This window comes from Etheostoma spectabile, chromosome 10, assembly GCF_008692095.1.
Source record: "Etheostoma spectabile isolate EspeVRDwgs_2016 chromosome 10, UIUC_Espe_1.0, whole genome shotgun sequence".
NCBI classification, from domain to species: domain Eukaryota; kingdom Metazoa; phylum Chordata; class Actinopteri; order Perciformes; family Percidae; genus Etheostoma; species Etheostoma spectabile.
The window spans coordinates 15,806,892-15,824,827 of NC_045742.1; the positions used below are offsets into that span (position 1 = coordinate 15,806,892).

The window sequence follows — 17,936 nt, forward strand, 5'->3', positions numbered from 1 at the left end:
TGTGGCCCTCGATGTCAATATCTGGTCCTTCGGTTTCAACTTTGTGAGCTTTTATGTCACCCTCAATCTTTGGAACTGACACATCAACATCTCCCTTTACTTTTGGCCCACTTAGACTCATATCCAAATCTGGCAGTTTTGGTCCTGATATTGATGGCATTTTGATTTTAGGCATGTCAAACCCACCTTTAGGCCTTTTGATATCAAACTCTGGACTTTTGATGTCAACTTCAGGTGCTTTCACATCAATGTTAGCTTTGGGCAGGTTTATATCAACATCTGGACCTTCCATGTTTGAATCTTTGATGCCAAATGATGGCATTTTGATTTTAGGCATTTTGAATCCTCCTTTGTGGCCATCAATGTCAACATCAGGTCCTTCGATTTTGACTTTGGGAGCTTTTATGTCACCCTCAATGTTTGGAACTGACACATCAACATCTCCCTTTATTTTGGGTCCTTTAAGATGTAAATCCATATCTGGCATGGAAAGGTTCGGTCCTGAAATGCTTGGCATGTTGAATTTGGGTCCTTTGATTTTACCACTTGGACCCTTACTGTCAAACTCCGGTCCTTTGATATCCAACTCAGGGGCTTTAATATCAATATCAGCTTTTGGGAGGCTGACATCAACGTCTTGGTCTTCAACATTTGGACCTCTCAGTCCGAAGGATGGCATTTTAAATTTAGGCATTTTGAATCCTCCTTTTTGGGCCTCAATGTCAAAATCTGGTCCTTCGATTTCGACTTTGGGAGCTTTTATCTCACCCTCAATCTTTGGAACTGACACATCAACATCTCCCTTCATTTTGAGCCCACTGAGACTGATGTCCAAATCTGGCTGTTTTGGTCCTGATCTTGATGGCATTTTCATTTTTGGCATGTCTATTCCACCCTTTGGCCCTTTGATATCAAACTCTGGACCTTTGATGTCCACTTCAGGGGCTTTTACATCAATGTTAGCTTTGGGAAGATTTATATCAACATCTGCAGCCTCAATGTTTGGACCTTTAATATTCAATGATGGCATTTTAACTTTAGGCATTTTGAATCCTCCTTTGTGGCCATCAATGTCAACATCTGGTACTTCAATATCAACTTTGGGAGCTGTTATATCACTCTCAATCTTTGGAACTGACATATCAACATCTCCCTTTACTTTGGGCCCCTTAAGATGTAAATCCACATCTGGAAGTTTGGGTCCTGATATTGATGGCATTTTAATTTTGGGCATGTCAAATCCACCTTTAGGCCTTTTGAAATCCAACTCTGGACCTTTGATGTCAACTTCAGGTGCTTTCACAGCACTGTCAGCTTTGGGTAGGTTTATATTAACATCTTGACCGTCCATTTTCTGACCTTTGATGTTTATTGATGGCATTTGTATTTTTGGCACACCAAATCCACCCTTTGGCCCTTTGATATCAAACTCTGGACCTTTGGTGTTCACTTCAGGGGCTTTCACATCAATGTTAGCTTTGGGAAGGTTTATGTCAACATCTGGACCTTCCATTTTTGGACCTTTAATGTTCAATGATGGCATTTTGATATTAGGCATTTTGAGTCCACTTTTGTGTCCATCAATGTCAACATATTTACCTTCGATATCAACCTTGGGAGCTTTTATGTCACCCTCAATCTTTGGAACCGACACATCGATATTTCCCTTTATTTTTGTCCCTTTCATATGTAAATCCACATCTGGCATGGAAAGGTTTGGTCCTGAAATGTTTGGCAGGTTGAACTTGGGTCCTTTGATTTCACCACTTGGAATCTTAGTATCAAAATTTGGTCCTTTGATATCCAACTCAGGGGCTTTAATATCAATCTCAGTTTTTGGGAGGCTGACATCAACTTCTGGACCTTCAACATTCGGACCTCTCAGTCCAAAGGATGGCAGTTTAAATTTAGGCATCTTGAGTCCTTTGTGGCCCTCGATGTCAACATCTGGTCCTTCGACTTCGACCTTGGGAGCTTTAATGCCACCTTCACTCTTTGGAACTGACACATCAACATCTCCCTTTACTTTGGGCCCACTCAGACTTATATCCAAATCTGGCAGTTTGGGTCCTGACATTGATGGCATTTTGATTTTAGGCATGTCAAACCCACTAGTTGGCTCTTTGATATTCACCTCTGGACCTTTGATGCCAACTCCAGGAGTTTTTAGGTCTCCTTTAATCTTTGGAGCTGAGACATCCACATTTGGAATGGATACTTTTGGTCCTGATATGGTTGGCATGTTGAATTTGGCTCCTTTGAGTGTTGTATTTGGTCCCTCGATATCATATCCTGGACCTGGAATGTCAACATTAGGGGCTTTTACATCAATGTTAACCTTTGAGAGGTCAATTTCAACATCTGGGCCTTCAGCCTTTGGACCTTTCAAGCCAAATGATGGGCTTTTGACATCAGGCATTTCAATTCCTCCCTTAGGCCCTTTAATATCAATCTTTGGACCTTTGATGTTAACTTCAGGTGCTTTCACGTCAATGTTTGTTTTGGGAAGGTCTATTTCGACCTCGGAACCATCTACCTTTTGACCTTTGATGCCAAATGATGGCATTTTGATTTTTGGCATGTCAATTCCACCCATTGGCTTTTCAACATCAACCTTTGGACCTTTGATGTCAACATCAGGTACTGTCATATCTCTTTTAATCTTTGGTATTGACACAGCCAAATCCCCTTCAAGTTTTGGACCTTTCAAATGAATAGATGGCATTGTAAATTTAGACTGGTTGAATCCATCTTTTGGTCCCTCAATGTCAATATCCAATTTTGTAGATTTTATGTCCACATCTGGGGTTTCAACATTAACTTTGGATGCTTTAATGTCGACCTCAGTTGTCCTAACATCAATTTCAGCTTTGGTAGGCTTTATATCAACATGTGGAGCTTCCACCTTAGGATCTGTTAAGCCAAACGATTTAATTTTGATTCCAGGCATCTTATATCCACCTCTAGACCTTTCAATATCAACTTCTGGTCCTTTAAACTCAACTTCAGGTTTTGTTGTGTGTCCCTCAATCTTTGGAACTGACACATTCACATCTCCCTTCACCTGACTTCCTTTCAGAGTGATATCCCATTCTGGAATTGTGGGTCCTGTTTTGGATGGCATCTTGATTGTCACCCCTTCAGTTTTTACATTAGAGTCCCCACCACCAACGTTTTGTGTTTTAATGTCAACCTCAGGAGCTTTTACATCAACTTTTGGTCCCTTGGTTCCAAATGATGATATCTTTATCTGAGGCGTTTTTAAATCTCCTTTCCCCTCAATATTTATAGCTGGACCTTTAATGTCTATTTTAGGTGCCTTAACTTCTCCCTCAGTCTTTGACACTGTTGCATCAATATCTGGCCCAGATAAAGATGGCATTTTAACCTCAGACACTTTCATTTTGTATTTGCTATCACTTTTTGGAACTTTAGTTTGAATGCTAGAATTGATTTCAGGTGCTTTGAAGTCAGCCTCTGGAAGTTTTACATTGACAGCTGGTCCTTCAGTGTTAGCACTAGGACCTCTGATCTGCATATCTTTCCCTTTGATGTCGAGTTCTGTCACAGGTACGGACATACCTGCATCACTAAGTTTAATTTCAACACTAGTTCCATCTTTCTTGTTTCCTTTTGTTCCAAACACAGGCATCTTGATTGTTTTTATGCTACTCACAGTGCCCTCATTTTCATAGCCTGGAACTTCAGTGTCTATTTCAGCTGCTTTTACTCCTCCCTCTGTGCTTGGCAGGTTGATATCAACCTTGTCTTTCAACAAGGAACCTGTAAGGTTGACATCCACACCTGCCACTGAAATCTTGCCTGGCCCCGAGGTATATCTTGAGGTAACATTTCCTACTGTTTTTGCTGATCCTTCTATCCTGCATCCTCTCAATTCAGTATCAATACCCATGGAACCTCCACCAAGTCTGACATTCGGAATATCAATACTGCCTGATCCCTTTGGCTGTGAGGGACTGATGGTAGTTTCAGATACCTTCACTTTTGTCCTTTCACCTAAACTAGTGTCCACACTTCCCTCCTGTGTTTTTGTCATGGATGAAGTCAAAATATGCACACTTTCTCCTGGTAAAGACAGACCAATTGACCCTCTTTTCTCATCAGTTATCTCTGCACCTCCCAACTCTCCTACTGTAACATGCCTATTACCAGTGTTTGTGCTGTCTCTTAGTGCCGTGCTTGTTCCTGACACCTGAATGATTTTATCACCTTGCTCTCCACTTCCTCTTGAGATCTCAAAGCCTCCCTGTTCTTTACCTCCTGTTACTCCAAAGTTAGGCCCTTTAAATCTGAGACCTTCTACCTCTCTTGTAGTTGTTGTGGTCTGAACTCCACCACTGCCCCAGCGTGTCTCTGTGGAGCTAACTTGGGGCCCAGTGTAAGAGACATTGCTTGACTCAAAACTCCCTTCTGCTCCCACTTTACCTGAAGGGCTGCCGTGTGAGATTCTGATATGTGGAGAGCCATTTCCAGATTCGTGCCTTAGGCCCTTGAACTCTGGGCCTGAAAGTTCAAGTTGCTCACTTATCCCACCGGGCATATCCACGGTGTAGGTAGTGATGCGGCGGGTGATAGTAGTAATTGTGCTGCCATCGCTGCTTGTGCTGCTATGCCGCTCTGTGCGAACATCTACTCCCTCTGCAAGGTCTTCAGACTTCAGCCTTGGTTTAATCTTTTTTTTGTATATTCTCTTATAGTCCTCATCCTCCCCACTCTGTTGATAGAAAAGACAGGAAGATATACAATATTGAAATGTTATTATAACAGAAATTTCCCCATAAACAAATCACTGATCATATAATAATCTTTTTTTTTTTTAAACTTACAAGGACGATGTCTGGACTGGAACCTCCGAACCGGGTCTTCCCTTCCCATGTCAGGGTGCCGATTGGTGAACGGCATGGTGTGCTAAAGGGCGAGCAGCAAGGGGATTTGTCTCCTTTGTTTTGTAGTTTCAGTCCAACCTTGTGGCGGTTCAATGTCTTCAGTAGCTCAGCTGTTTCTTCTGAGCTCATGTTATCAAAGTAGACAGTGGCACCCACAATCTGGTCACCTATGAGTTTTGAAGAGACAGCAGCAAAGTATGTTAAGTACACTAGAATATGTCAGTATGTGGGTGAGACCAATCTTGTGTCATACTTTATGATTTGAGAAAAAAATGATTTGCTACCTTCATATACTTTCCCAGACCGTGCTGCAGGTGACTCTCCTTTTACCTCCTTAACAAAGATCTCTCCTCCACTCTGTTCAATGGTTAAGCCAGTTTTGTCTGGACCCTCCCAATCTGGAAAGAGCACCTCTCTGGTTTCCTCCTCTTCAGCCATCTGTAAAAAATTACCATACACATAATGTAAATACAAGGATCTCTGCAAATTCACCAAGGAAAATAGGATTTATTGTGACTTTAACTTTATAAAATACCTTGTTTTTGCTTTGCTCTATTTAAGCCCTCCTGTGTTCGAAACTCTATCTTGGGTTTCCTGCATAAAGAAAAGACAATAATAATCAGTAAGACAAAATCATGACAAATAATGCACCACTTTATGTTCACTAAGTCTTTTATTCGAGACAAAATGCTCTTCTTTCACCCTTGGGATAAACCCATTATTTATTACTTTCCAACCCCACTCTGTAAGTATGTCTGGCTTGTAGGACCCAATGGAGAACACTAGATGGTGATAAAACCCTTTCAGAAAACACAGCCTCGACCCCCTTCTTCCCTCCTTGGCTTTCTGTGCTTTGGAAATTTGGTTGGAGTCAGACCACACCCTGCCCTGAGGAAAGCAGCCCAATCCTGTGCCTACACCACAGCTCCAATGTCAATAGAGAGAACAATGATTGTTAAAGCTGCCTTGCTTTATGAAAACACACACAGAAGTGCAGAAGTGCGCAGTAACACATACACCAGCATGTTGGTTCATGCTGTCTGTTTAACACACAAGCAAATTCACTAACAGTAGTCAAATACTAAAATGAGTACACATTGGTATATGCTCACAAACACAATGCACATCAAACTACTTATTCTGTCCATTAATGACAGCAGCTACAAATATAAATTTTAATCTAGGTTGATATTTGTTGTAATTGTATTCATGACCGCTACTGAATCACATAATTCATCACCTTAAGGTCTACTTGGCAATACAAAAGCACATATCATGTTTCTTACTGGGTCTGGTCAATCAACAGTACTAGACATTGCTGGCCATAAAACAGAATCCCTTACAATAAGCAAACAATGATTTAATATTCACCATATTTATATCAGCACATAATGTATAAACCAATTTACAGGCCTGCTCACCTTTTCTATAAATGTCTATCTTTGTGTGTGCTGTAGTAAACATAAGCATAAGGTTTGTTAACATCCTTCTCAGACCAACCTCTTCAAACATGTTGACTAGTATTACCCACTCTGCTCTATGTAACAGATAACACATTGTTTTAGTATTACCAAAACTCTCCTCAAACCACACCTCCAATTAGACAAAGCTGTTTGTGAGTATCTTTACCATGAGATAAGTAGACCTCCAGTACCATTATTTAATGGCACTGGGCGATCATTTAATTCCCATACACTTAAATATACTGAGGATACCAAGATAAGAAATGTAAACTCATAAGAAACTGCCTCAAGAGATGGATCTCCCTGTCATAAGAAACACAAATTTACCAAAGCTTGCAAAACACTTGCAATCGCATTTTTCCCATACTATTTTGCACCACTGTAAATAAAGTAATTACACCAGAAGGCCACACATCCCTTTCCTAGTCAATGAAGCTGCTACACTGTTCTGCAAGATAAGAAGCTGCTGGGAACAAGAGGAACCTGAGGCAGAGATAAAGAAACAACTGTTTCAAAAGTGCCAGTAATAAGCATCACTTGGTCAACAGCCATCTAGTACTCCACACCACACTGTGAGTATACAGTATTTTAAACAAATGAGAAGGTTAGAAGAAGGCAACACTGATGTTTTGGCTAGTTCACTGGGACATAAAACAATAAGCTGTAAATCTAGGTGTGTGTGGGAGACATAGACCTGTTTGTCATCTGATGTAATTGTATCTCAACCCTTAACACAGCAAGATTTTTTTTATTGTTAGGGTGTGTGAGAAAGCATTAATGAACAGACAGTGTGGAATGCCAAGTGAATTGCAAACTGGTCTCAGACCCTGTCCAAGGCCACACAATAAGTAATGTGCCAATTAACACAAGTCAATAAATAGATTGGTCCTCCGTGATTGGGAATACTGGAAAATGCAAGAAATGCTTTGAGGTAGTATTAAGCCCACTCTCTAAACTAGCCTTTTGAACTCTCAGGACTGAAAAACATGAGCCAGGGCCACAGCCAGTGATAATACCAGAGTTTGGGATGGTGTTTACGTCAAATGTGACGGCAACCACTCGCAGGCATCTACAACCTGATCTTCTCTCTCCTTTCTCTCACTCTCATTGCCTCTGTCAGTGTGATTTAACTATAGCGAGTCTATCAAGAGCTCAAGCCAGTATCTGCAACATTATATGTATGAAGAGGACAAACAATGCAGTTTGCAGTGCCAAAGATCCAGATTTACACAATTCAACTCACGTAGATCATTCCACTTAGGACAACTGACACTGACGGTTATAGTATCTTAACCAGGCCCTTCTGATCCCAGCCTGTGTGTATTTGAACTAAACAAAAATAATTTGTGTTTTCCACATGGGTCACAGCTCATTTTATACATTTACCTCTTCTCTTTATTCAGTCAATGAAAACAGTCAAGAATAGCTGACAAACTGTTCACATGATCTTTGTTTCTGTAGCATTTATGACACATATCATTGACATATATCTTTGTTGGCTGGATTATGTTTTTGAAAAAAAAATCCATGTTTCATGGGAGGGAAAACGTCTTTTTCATTCATTCTTCTCTCACTCACCTCCTGCACCTTGATCATTGCTTTTAAACTGTTTTTATTCTGTTTAATTTCACTGTACTCTAAAGTGTGACAATGACAATAAAGGCATTCAATTCAAATCAATAACCTTAGGACACATCTCTCTTCCTTTCTCCCTCCCTCCATCTATATTTACATATCATAATTAAACTTATTTTCCTTTACCACATTATACCTCTGAGGCTCTCCATGATCGTGAGTGAACAATTTGAGCTATCCTTGGTCTCACAACTTTGACATATTTTTGGCAGCAAGCAGCAGGGAGGAGCGGAGGCTCGCAGCAATAGAGGAGGGAAGGAAGGAACTTAGAGAGAGGGAGGAAGATGGAGAGAAGAGGAAATGGTAAAAAAATGAAAGTGAGCAGGATTGTAAGTGAGAAAGGGAGAGGAAAGGTTATGAAACTGCTCCGTGGAATGTTAGCATACAAGTTAAGAGGGGATAGAAAACAGCCAAGTAGGAATGAAATTATAGGGCTATAACTGAAGAGACTTCTCAGCAGCTTACAACAGCTGTGCAAAGGGGATCCTGATTCTTTATAGACTGCACTCTCGGTCTTCATTCTTTATCAGTCACAAGAAACCCCCTATTTAGACAAGCTTAAAATATGATCTAACATAGCATAACCTACTTTGGAAATAGAGCACAGAGGAGCATAAAAATGGACAAAGATCATATGATTAGATATAACGTGTTGTAAACAGACGCTAAATAAGTAAGGCTCTGTTCTTGGGATCATAAGGCAGCCAGTATGTGACAGACTCAAAGCACACAGGCAATATGAGAATCAACCAGTCCTTTATTCTTTCCCTTTCATTTCTGTAACATGCCTGAGAATGACATTCTGGATGCCACATGTCATTAAATTTGATTAATGATATCATCAAAAGCATATTTTAAGATCAAACTATATTAAATTTTTGCAACAAGAGTTACAGGAAACCATGGAGGCATGGGGGCAAAGGAAAACAGAGGAGCTCATTTTACTATCATGTTTTATAATGGCCTGGTATGTGTGTTAAGCAAGGGGGGATGTGAGTTACCTAGAGTGCAACCACAGAGCTTCCCTAGATACGCCTCTCTCATAGCCTGTCATTGCCCTGAATACAGTTGAGGTTTGGTAAAGTTTCTTCTGCTAGCTTTTCCTCCACTACACTCCACCACAAGGAATAAATTATCCACAACTGCCAACTACAAACAGTTAAAACAGTACAAGCTTGACAGACTTTTGACAGGGTTTGTTTCATAAGACAGGGAAAGGGGTTTGAGCGGAACAGGTGGTGTCTGGGGAGGAAAGAGGGCTGCAAAGAAGAGGCGCAGGGAGCAGAAGAAGCAAAGTTTCAGGTTTCCACAAGGTGGGCTTTTCACAGCTGAATGACGGTGGCATGACCTTCCCTGTTCAAAGGAGGCTTTGCAACAAACATTCCAACAGAGATTTGGCGTCTGGAAGCATAATAACAACGTTGTTGTAAGATGACACTGACTACCTAGCCTTGGAGTGGAGTGATGGGTGATAAGAAATGTAGTTTTCTTTTATTTCCTTTACTTAACCAATAACATAGTTGCTGTGTGAATCTCTTACATTATGTCTAAGGAAACTTACCTTGGATTGCTCAAGCAAGGCAAAGGCCTTCAGATGCTGTGGTTCTTGTATTCTTGGCTTCTGTTGACAGAAGAACAAAAAACAGATTGTGATTTAAATAGTATGGTTTGAAATTACTTAAATAACAAGAACACTAAGTCATGGTTAATAGAAAAGAAGACTACACTGAATTCATCATGCTGCTCTCTTACGCAACAAACCACATTTCAGACGCATGTTTGACAGATAACAAAACATATTCCTCACATACAAGCCACTGTTGCATTTAGAGGTAAGTCCTAACATGACACATATACTGTGGTTACATTCAGGATTTACTCATGGCATTTAAGTGTACCTCAATGGACCTTCTCATAACCAAGCAGAGACTTAAGAGGATTTAATAATTATCTATCCAATAGTAGCAGTATTGACCCTGACATTTCCTTTGAGTAAATAAAACCAGCTACTTGTTTGGTGTGGCCCGCACTTCTGCAGATGAGATGATAGATGGATACTAACACAATATCTACCCAAGATCCTCTTTTTTAAGTTTGATGGAATTTGAAATTGAGAGTTAAAAAGATAAAAATGCAGTTCAAAAGAAATTTGAAAAGTTTTTTTTTTTTTTTTGATGTCTCTGCTCTAGTTTAATTGCTCGAGTGATGACTGTGAGACAAGACTGCACTGCCAAGGTGTAAAGAATAAAACCAATGCAGTATAACAGCAGAAATGGTGCAGCCATATCAAACCAATATATCTAATATCTAATCTAATAATATAATAAAATAATGTTGCAACTGTATTGATCATTTTTTATTTCAACTGTCATTCATACCAAGTCAATTGTGCTTTTCCTCGCTGTGACTAGCCCAAACTTTTATCTGACTTTGTGAGGATTATTGCTTCAACCCACCGGCATATTGTGAAACAAAGCCTTCTCTTTGTCAGACCCAGTACAAACAGAACCAGACTTGATTTGTACAGACAGGCATCTACCAGTGGGAACATGTCCTTCAGAAAAATTCTTTCTCTTCTGAGACAGGCTTTCCAACCCCATCATTAACTACCCCTACCCCAGCCCCAATGTTCAATAACTAAGTTGCTCATTACTTTTGAAAAGTATGACAAATGACAGTGTTTGTGATACTCTGATACTATTTCTAAACAGTCTGATTTTAAACAGCTATGTTATACGCTAAATGCAATATATAGAAAGTGAGTAAACATGCTCCTTAAACCAATCAACAATGGTGCAAAGCTTGTACAAGCTTTCTCAAAGTGTTGCCTTAGAATTGCACATGTTTTAACTCAAATTTTGCTGCTCTTATTTTCCTCATTGCATATATCTTCTTATTTTTACTTTTTATATTGTTTACTTGAATGTTATGTTTGTCTGTGGAACTAATTGGTTAAAAATGTCTTGTTGTCACCGTGGGATAGAGGGAAACGCAATTTTGATTTCTTTGTATGTTTTGACATGTGAAGAAATTGACAATAAAATAATTTGACTTTGACTTTGACTTTAGAATGTGTTGTTGTTGGTTACTTTTTTGAACGGGACAAATACTGAAATAGATGGGACATAGCTGAGACCAATGCCAGCCAGTACGGGGTTGTCATTATGTTTGTGTAGGGAAACTTGCGCCACAGCAGCTGTGTACACTCTCTAACCCATACTCTTGTTACAGAGACATATTCATCATACTACCATGTCGGGAGTCATTCAGGTACAGGGAATGACAAAGGTAGATTTTTTTGTCAAGTATCAGTTTAAAGGTAATTTGAGACTGAATTATCCTGGCTCACTTATGCCCAAAACAAAATTAGATAAAGGATATGTGAGAAATCTGACTGTGAAAGAGTTGCGTGTGACTTTGGGAGATTTCTTGATGAATGTGATTTGCAACAACGTCCAGATACATGACTCAAAAGATAAGAAATATATTGCCCCACCCTCTGTTCTCAATACCTTGGTGAGGCCACAGACAAACACACGTAGGCATGCACCCTAAGGTGAAATGTGGTCACCAACAGTTGGAGAAAGCAAATAAAAACCCAAGCCATGTGAAGAGTAGAATACCACGCCACAGTCCACGAGGCGGATCATGTCGCTTTCCCTCTGTGCTCTGCTTGCAGAGGGAGCAGCTCCGTGCATAGCCCCACCCAGGCCCCCAGTCACATACATTCCTTGATTGAGCCGTCAGGCCAGCTGGAAGGGAGCCCAGCCTCTCCCCACAGTGACTAACTCCAAAGAAATGTCCTGTTTCTCTCTGACACCAGCCTCATTCTATGCCGCCCACCCTGCACCGTGCCTGAGTGCCCACCCCCACCACCTTTCAGTCACCACCCCTAACCTCCAGGTTCTGCTCAAAGAAACAATAACACCAAATTCAGTCAGACATGCAGATTTAAAGGCACTCTGAAACACACTATATCAAATGAACGCTGAGAAGCAACACTGTATCAGCTGAACACATTTGATTTTCATCATCCATGTCACTTTCATCATCATTATCAATTTAGTCGGCTCTACCTGTGAACCGAGTAGATGCAAAAAACTCAACACTCTACACCCCCCTGTACATTTATAGCCCATCTTAAGTCTTGTGTCTTCTATGCCTTGAGGTGACATTGTTTGACTGATCGTTCGTGCTTAAGTAGGTCACAGCACAATGGAAACTGATAAAGTAGCTGTAGTCATCAGTTTGATTGCCGAATCCAATCTATTTAGTGAACAGTAAACAGGAGCAGTGTGACAATGATTAAAGCTCAATCGAAAATGAATCAGGCACAGTGGTGCTGGTGAGTGATAAGATTTTATTATGAACAACTAAAAAGGCCTTCAGAGAGGGAAAACGAAGAGGCGAGCAGTGATCAAATCAGTTGTTTGGTCAAAACAGAATAGACTCTATGTTCCTCTCTCTCCATTGTAGTTTGACGTAGCAAGTCCAACTAATACAAAAAGAGACACAGCAGGCCCCATTGTGGGTTCACTCTTTCTTTAAAAGCGCAGATAGGACATGCATGTGTGACACATATAAAAGGAATGTGCGTAAAAATAAATTGTTTTTTTCTGCACGCATATAGCCCTAAACCAACCCACAAGTCCTGCATAAGACTAAAGCCTGCCCACTGATGGCAACTTGGCCTGCTGCTGATTAAACTATTGTGACTTTGGTAGGAGTTGCCCACAAAATGGAAAAACTGAAGAAAACTCATCTTTTCTTGCTTTTGTGAGATCACAAACAAGACCAAGTCTTGTGCTGAAAGTCACCTATGTCTTAATTTTCATGTAAATTGTATTGTTCACAAAAATGTAACAGTAAATGTAAATGTAACTTTCTATACTAGATGAGGCAGTAAGTACCAAATAAATTATGGCACCTATTACTACTCATTGTTCTCTATTACACCCCTAGACATCCAAGGAGGGAGGATCTCATACAAATTCCTCTCCAGGGGTTTCTTCCATTTTTTCCTTATCTGCTAAGTTTTTCAGGGAGTTTTTCCATATTTTCTTATGCTGCATTACAAACTGTTGCCGTTGTAGGTCTGTACATCCGACTAAGACGTTGTATGTAATATTGGGCTATTCAAAAGAAAACAACTGTAATGTGTTTTGCAAAAATGAAACAAAACGTGATCATAGCTGAAGTTCGGAAATGAGAAGTGATCCTGGGCTGGTGACTACATGCAGTTTCAGAGCCAAGAACATTCAGCAACTAACAAAGTAAAACAATAGGATGATGACAACCAGAGCTGCGGAATAACTGAGTTGAGGATACACCAGAGAGAGAGAAATGTTTACACAGTTTACACAGTTCTACCACATAAAGAACATATCAAGTGAGGTTAACAGACATCCATAGCAACTTTATATAGACCATGCCATATAACTGATCAACTTCAACCTAATTTGTCTTCCACAGCTGCTCTTTGAACACGAACAAATGCAAGTCCATTCATGGAGTAGGATACAAGAATATTAAAAGGAGGGCTAGATAGCAACCGTAGCAGCAGAATGTATATATAGTCATAAGACTTCCTTAGCTGTAAAGCTTGACACATAGGCACAGTGTTAGGATATGTATTCATACCAGCATTTATCAAACCAGAGCAGTGGCGAGTTGTTTAGAGCAAGAGAGTGTTGGATTGTGGTGATTGTAATTCTTAAGTGTCTTGTGACAGATAAAGAACCCCTAAACAAAGCTGAATGTATTTCTAAATTTACATTCCAAGCCCTTCTGCCCTGACATTTTGGCAGGCTCATTCCAAATAGAGTTTTTGTAACAGATGCTGCGTGTCATTCCTTGCACATAACATAACAATGTTAATGGGGGTTGGGGTGTAGGTCAGACAATTAGTGGGGGGCAGGTAGACTTCAGTAAGTCAACCATCATGTAAGATTGAGTGTTTTGGGATGGATTTGTATACCAGATGTTTGGCAGAGCAGTGGTGAATGTTATCGGCTTATCAGAAAAATTATTCACACCCTTTCTAAATCCCATGATTGCAGAAGCCCCACCAAACTTGAAGCTACAGTAAACAAGTCTGAATTGAATGCATGTGCATGGGTGTGACTTACAGAGGTACCATGTGTGACCTGGGATAACTGTCTGATCATATTTCTTAAATGACTATTTCTCAACAACAAGGCAGGCAATGCTAATGATAGGTGCCCCACAGCGTATACTGACAACATTATGAAACATTCCAACTCAGCAGTGGATGGATGAGAAGGGAGTGGCAGTTGGGTGGATGGCCTAAAAATATTTTTTTTTAAATCTCGCAAGAGTTGGAACAGTTGGAATCTACAAATTTGCTATTGTTTTATTTTACCAATTCTTAGGGTGGGACTTTAGGGTGTCTGCTGGCAACCGCAGAATGTCCAAAAGCCGAGCTTAGCTTTAAAATGAATGCCAAGTATGAAAAAATACGCAATGGTTTGATTGCAAACACCCTTCTTTTAACCCTTTTAACTTATTCACAACATCCACCTCCCCTTTTGGCTTCTCCTTGCTGTCCCCCCTTCCAACCACCCGCCCAACAAACTCATGAGGAAATGGAAGAGGAAGTGTGCTCGAGACCAGTTTCTTTCCGTTTCACACTGGCACGGCTGAGCAACACCTCGTCTGTACTGCCAGTCAACATGGCAAGAATATATAGTGCTTCTGTGAAAAATATCTCAACATGTTTGAGGTAAGACCCCAAACATCATGACGCATGTTCTTAAGACAAGTAAAGATGCTGTGTGTGGGTGGCACATGGTGGCACGTACAAAAAAATCAGCGTGACTGGCACTGCCAATGATAAATATATCATTATAGCTATAATGACTGAGCAGCTTCTTCAAAATTTCTGTGAGTTTTTTTCAGAATTCCAATTGTTTGCCAGGTGACAACATAATGTAACCTCTGTACTGTTGCATTGGTAGACACCACAAGCATTTAGACAAACAGTCTACATCCCAGGACAAGATGAGGCCCTGTTAACCGACAAACGTTTTAGCTGCGGGCAGTCAGAAACCAGTTTTGAAAGTTTGAGCGCTTGAAATATTGATTTCATTCGTAACATGTTTGTGTAAGTCCATACCCTTGCTTGCAGCAACACTCTACGCCAGTATATGTAATACAGTACTTTGTGCCATTTTAACACCAAGTAAAACAGAATTATTTTAACATATTATAGCTTTAATGACAACCTACTACCCAAAGACCTTTTAGCCCTGTGTCACAAGCAGACTGTGTCAAAATCAATCACCTTTGAGATTTGAGAAACGGCAGACATTTCCAACTGCGTGGCACCAAACATGAGTAAGTGCGCATTGTAGAAAAGACTGTGCAGAGGGGAGCAAACAGCAGCTCTCCCTTACACTTAAAGGATTTTTGGGTGTGGCAAGAGGGAGAAGTGGATGACAGGCAACTCCACACCAAGAAATTTGACTTTCAACAAAGGATCACATCTGGCCTGCTTTTTCTTCAACCTTTACCTCAACTTAAACAAATACATTACAACGAATGCAGGCAAGCCTATATGTGATGGTTCTAGTTTGAACCCCAACTGGAAAGATGCCACGTATGTTTAATATGTACGCGTATAGAAAAATAAATATCTCTCAACTTTGTGGGCAGATAAAGTGCGTTTCTCTCTTTCTCCAAAAGTGCAAAGTGCGAAGTAAAGCTCCTTCCTCTATGCCTCAAACCTGGTTTCAATTAGCTTGTCTTTCCAAACCACTACATTCCATTACTCCCCTTCTCACCCCCACTCCGCCCATCCCCCCCTCACTCCCTGACTCTCTTCCCCTGTCTTCCTCCCTCCTCACCCCCTCCCCCTCTCCCTCCCCGCTTTCCCCCTTGCACACCCTGGACAGGCGCCCAGGTTAAGAGACCCGAGGTAAAATAAAGACAGCGAAATCTCTCACTGTCCAAATTTTTTAAAATGCAAGTCATAAGAAAGAAACATGTCTCAGTACAAAGCAGCAGTGATAGTTGCCAACTTTCCCTTACGTAACACCAGCTGGAATGAGGTATGCCTTGTTTAAAAACTGCTTTATATCATATGAAGGATATCAGACATGTTTGCTGCATTCCATAAAAGCATTAAACAAATGCTAAATGTGAGATTTTCATTGTTCCATGTGACTGATAATTGTACAGCACCTCAAAATGCAGTGAGTTATGATCAGTACTTTTAATTTTGCAGAAACCCCCAGGAAATCCCATGAAGGACCTTTGAATGTGTTAAGGCTGGACACACTGCGACGACCGTCTGCAGCATGTATGCTTTTTTTGCTTCTTCTTTTTTCCGGCTATAAAGGGTGTGCCTCCATGAGGAGACAGCAAAGCAAGAAGGGAGGGAGGGAGGGAGGGAGGGAGGGGAAAGGTGGGGGTGGAGGAAGGTGAAAAAGAGGAATCCACACCCAAGCTTGTTGCTGCAGGCTTTCATAGAGAATTACCTTTAGGCTACTTTTTAAACTTCACAGTCTCAGCAAAGGGCATTGAACAGATAAGAGACACACCAGGGCAGTAACATCCGCACAACAAACGGACACTTTTATCTTTACATTGCTTCTTCTATTCAACTTCCATTTAGTGTGTGGAATATTCCAGTGCTATACAATATTGCTATCTTTAAGACTAGAGATTATGTGTATTCAAAGGATATCCACATTGCACAATAGTCACAATACAAGTAGAGATATTTTGAGTATCTCTTGATTTTTCTTATTTAATTATTTCTTGACTAAAATCATATGGCGATACCCTATATTCTTTCTATAACAGTGGGTTCAGCACTCATATGCACCTTGGATAGCAAGCTTTGTGTGCAGTTAAAAGAAAAGTGAAGTGCGCAACTCCACTCAAGTCTTCTGCATGTGGTGGCTGTGGGTACACACCCACTTCTCTTGCCTTTCACTATTTTAAATCAGTATTCACACAGAATCATTGTCAAGTTGCACCTTTCCTAAATACACAAGTAATAATCTATGCGTTCTCTTCATTCAAAACCTCCCTTTAGGAAAAACCATAGGATACCACCGAAGATAAACACATGTAATAAAGTAGGACAAAGTCACTCTAATCTTACTATTTAGGCCTAGACACACTTTCTACAAGTGCCTGTTGGAATATTACAGGAATGTTGGATTTTGCAAGTAGTTGGTTGAACTTCAAACCAAGTTGTTATTAAGTGATTTGCTATTTTCACAGCACAATTACGTTTGGAGCTAAGCACAGCTGGCAACAAAATTTACAAACAGATTTAAAAAGCATTTATTTCAATCTGAGAAAAGAAAAAACTCTTTACCTGTGCGCAGTCTGAGCGCTCGCGAAGCCTCAGATCACCTTGAGCATCCTTGAAAACATGTCCTGTCCCCTTCTCCCCAGCCCAAGAAAAGCACTTCTTCCAGTCACAACTTTGCTGTCTGTTAGGATTCTGTCACTCTTTTCCGATTTCTCGATCAACCAAGTTTCCAGGGCGTTTTCTTTCCCCCTCTCTCCCTCCCTCCTCTGCGCTGAGTTGATTTGAACTTTTTTTCTGTGTGGCTGCTCCTCTTGGCTGAGCACAGTGGTTGGACAGGGAGCTGGGTAGGGCTCCTGGTTTGGAGAAGAAGGGCAATAGGCATGGGAGGGGACCGGTGCGAGGGAGTGGCTCTCAGCAGCCATGGGACCACCCACTGCTTCACATAGAGGGCTTGGATGACTTGCAACAGGAAAAGAAACTTATGCTTTAAAAAATGGAAAGACATGTTTATTTATTAAAAATATCTACATTAAATGTCCATAAGAACCTACATTCATCACCAAACTTTTAGCATCAGTTCGTGCTTTGGAAACTGCTTTTATCAAAAGTAGGCTAGCCTACTCTCAAAGTAAGCAACTAGAAGTG

The 17,936-nt window shown here is 40.6% G+C and overlaps 1 protein-coding gene across 1 annotated transcript in view; it reads right to left on the reverse strand.

Annotated features, from left to right (window-relative positions):
• The window catches only part of ahnak (AHNAK nucleoprotein), a 52,824-nt gene extending 35,199 nt beyond the window's left edge, over positions 1 to 17,625 (reverse strand). The window contains 6 exon segments of the mRNA XM_032528644.1: positions 61 to 4,735; positions 4,848 to 5,074; positions 5,192 to 5,345; positions 5,443 to 5,501; positions 9,567 to 9,626; positions 17,355 to 17,625. Of these exon segments, the coding sequence (XP_032384535.1) occupies positions 61 to 4,735; positions 4,848 to 5,074; positions 5,192 to 5,345 (5,056 nt within the window). The 5' untranslated portion in view covers positions 5,443 to 5,501; positions 9,567 to 9,626; positions 17,355 to 17,625.
• Positions 17,626 to 17,936: the final 311 nt, after the last annotated feature.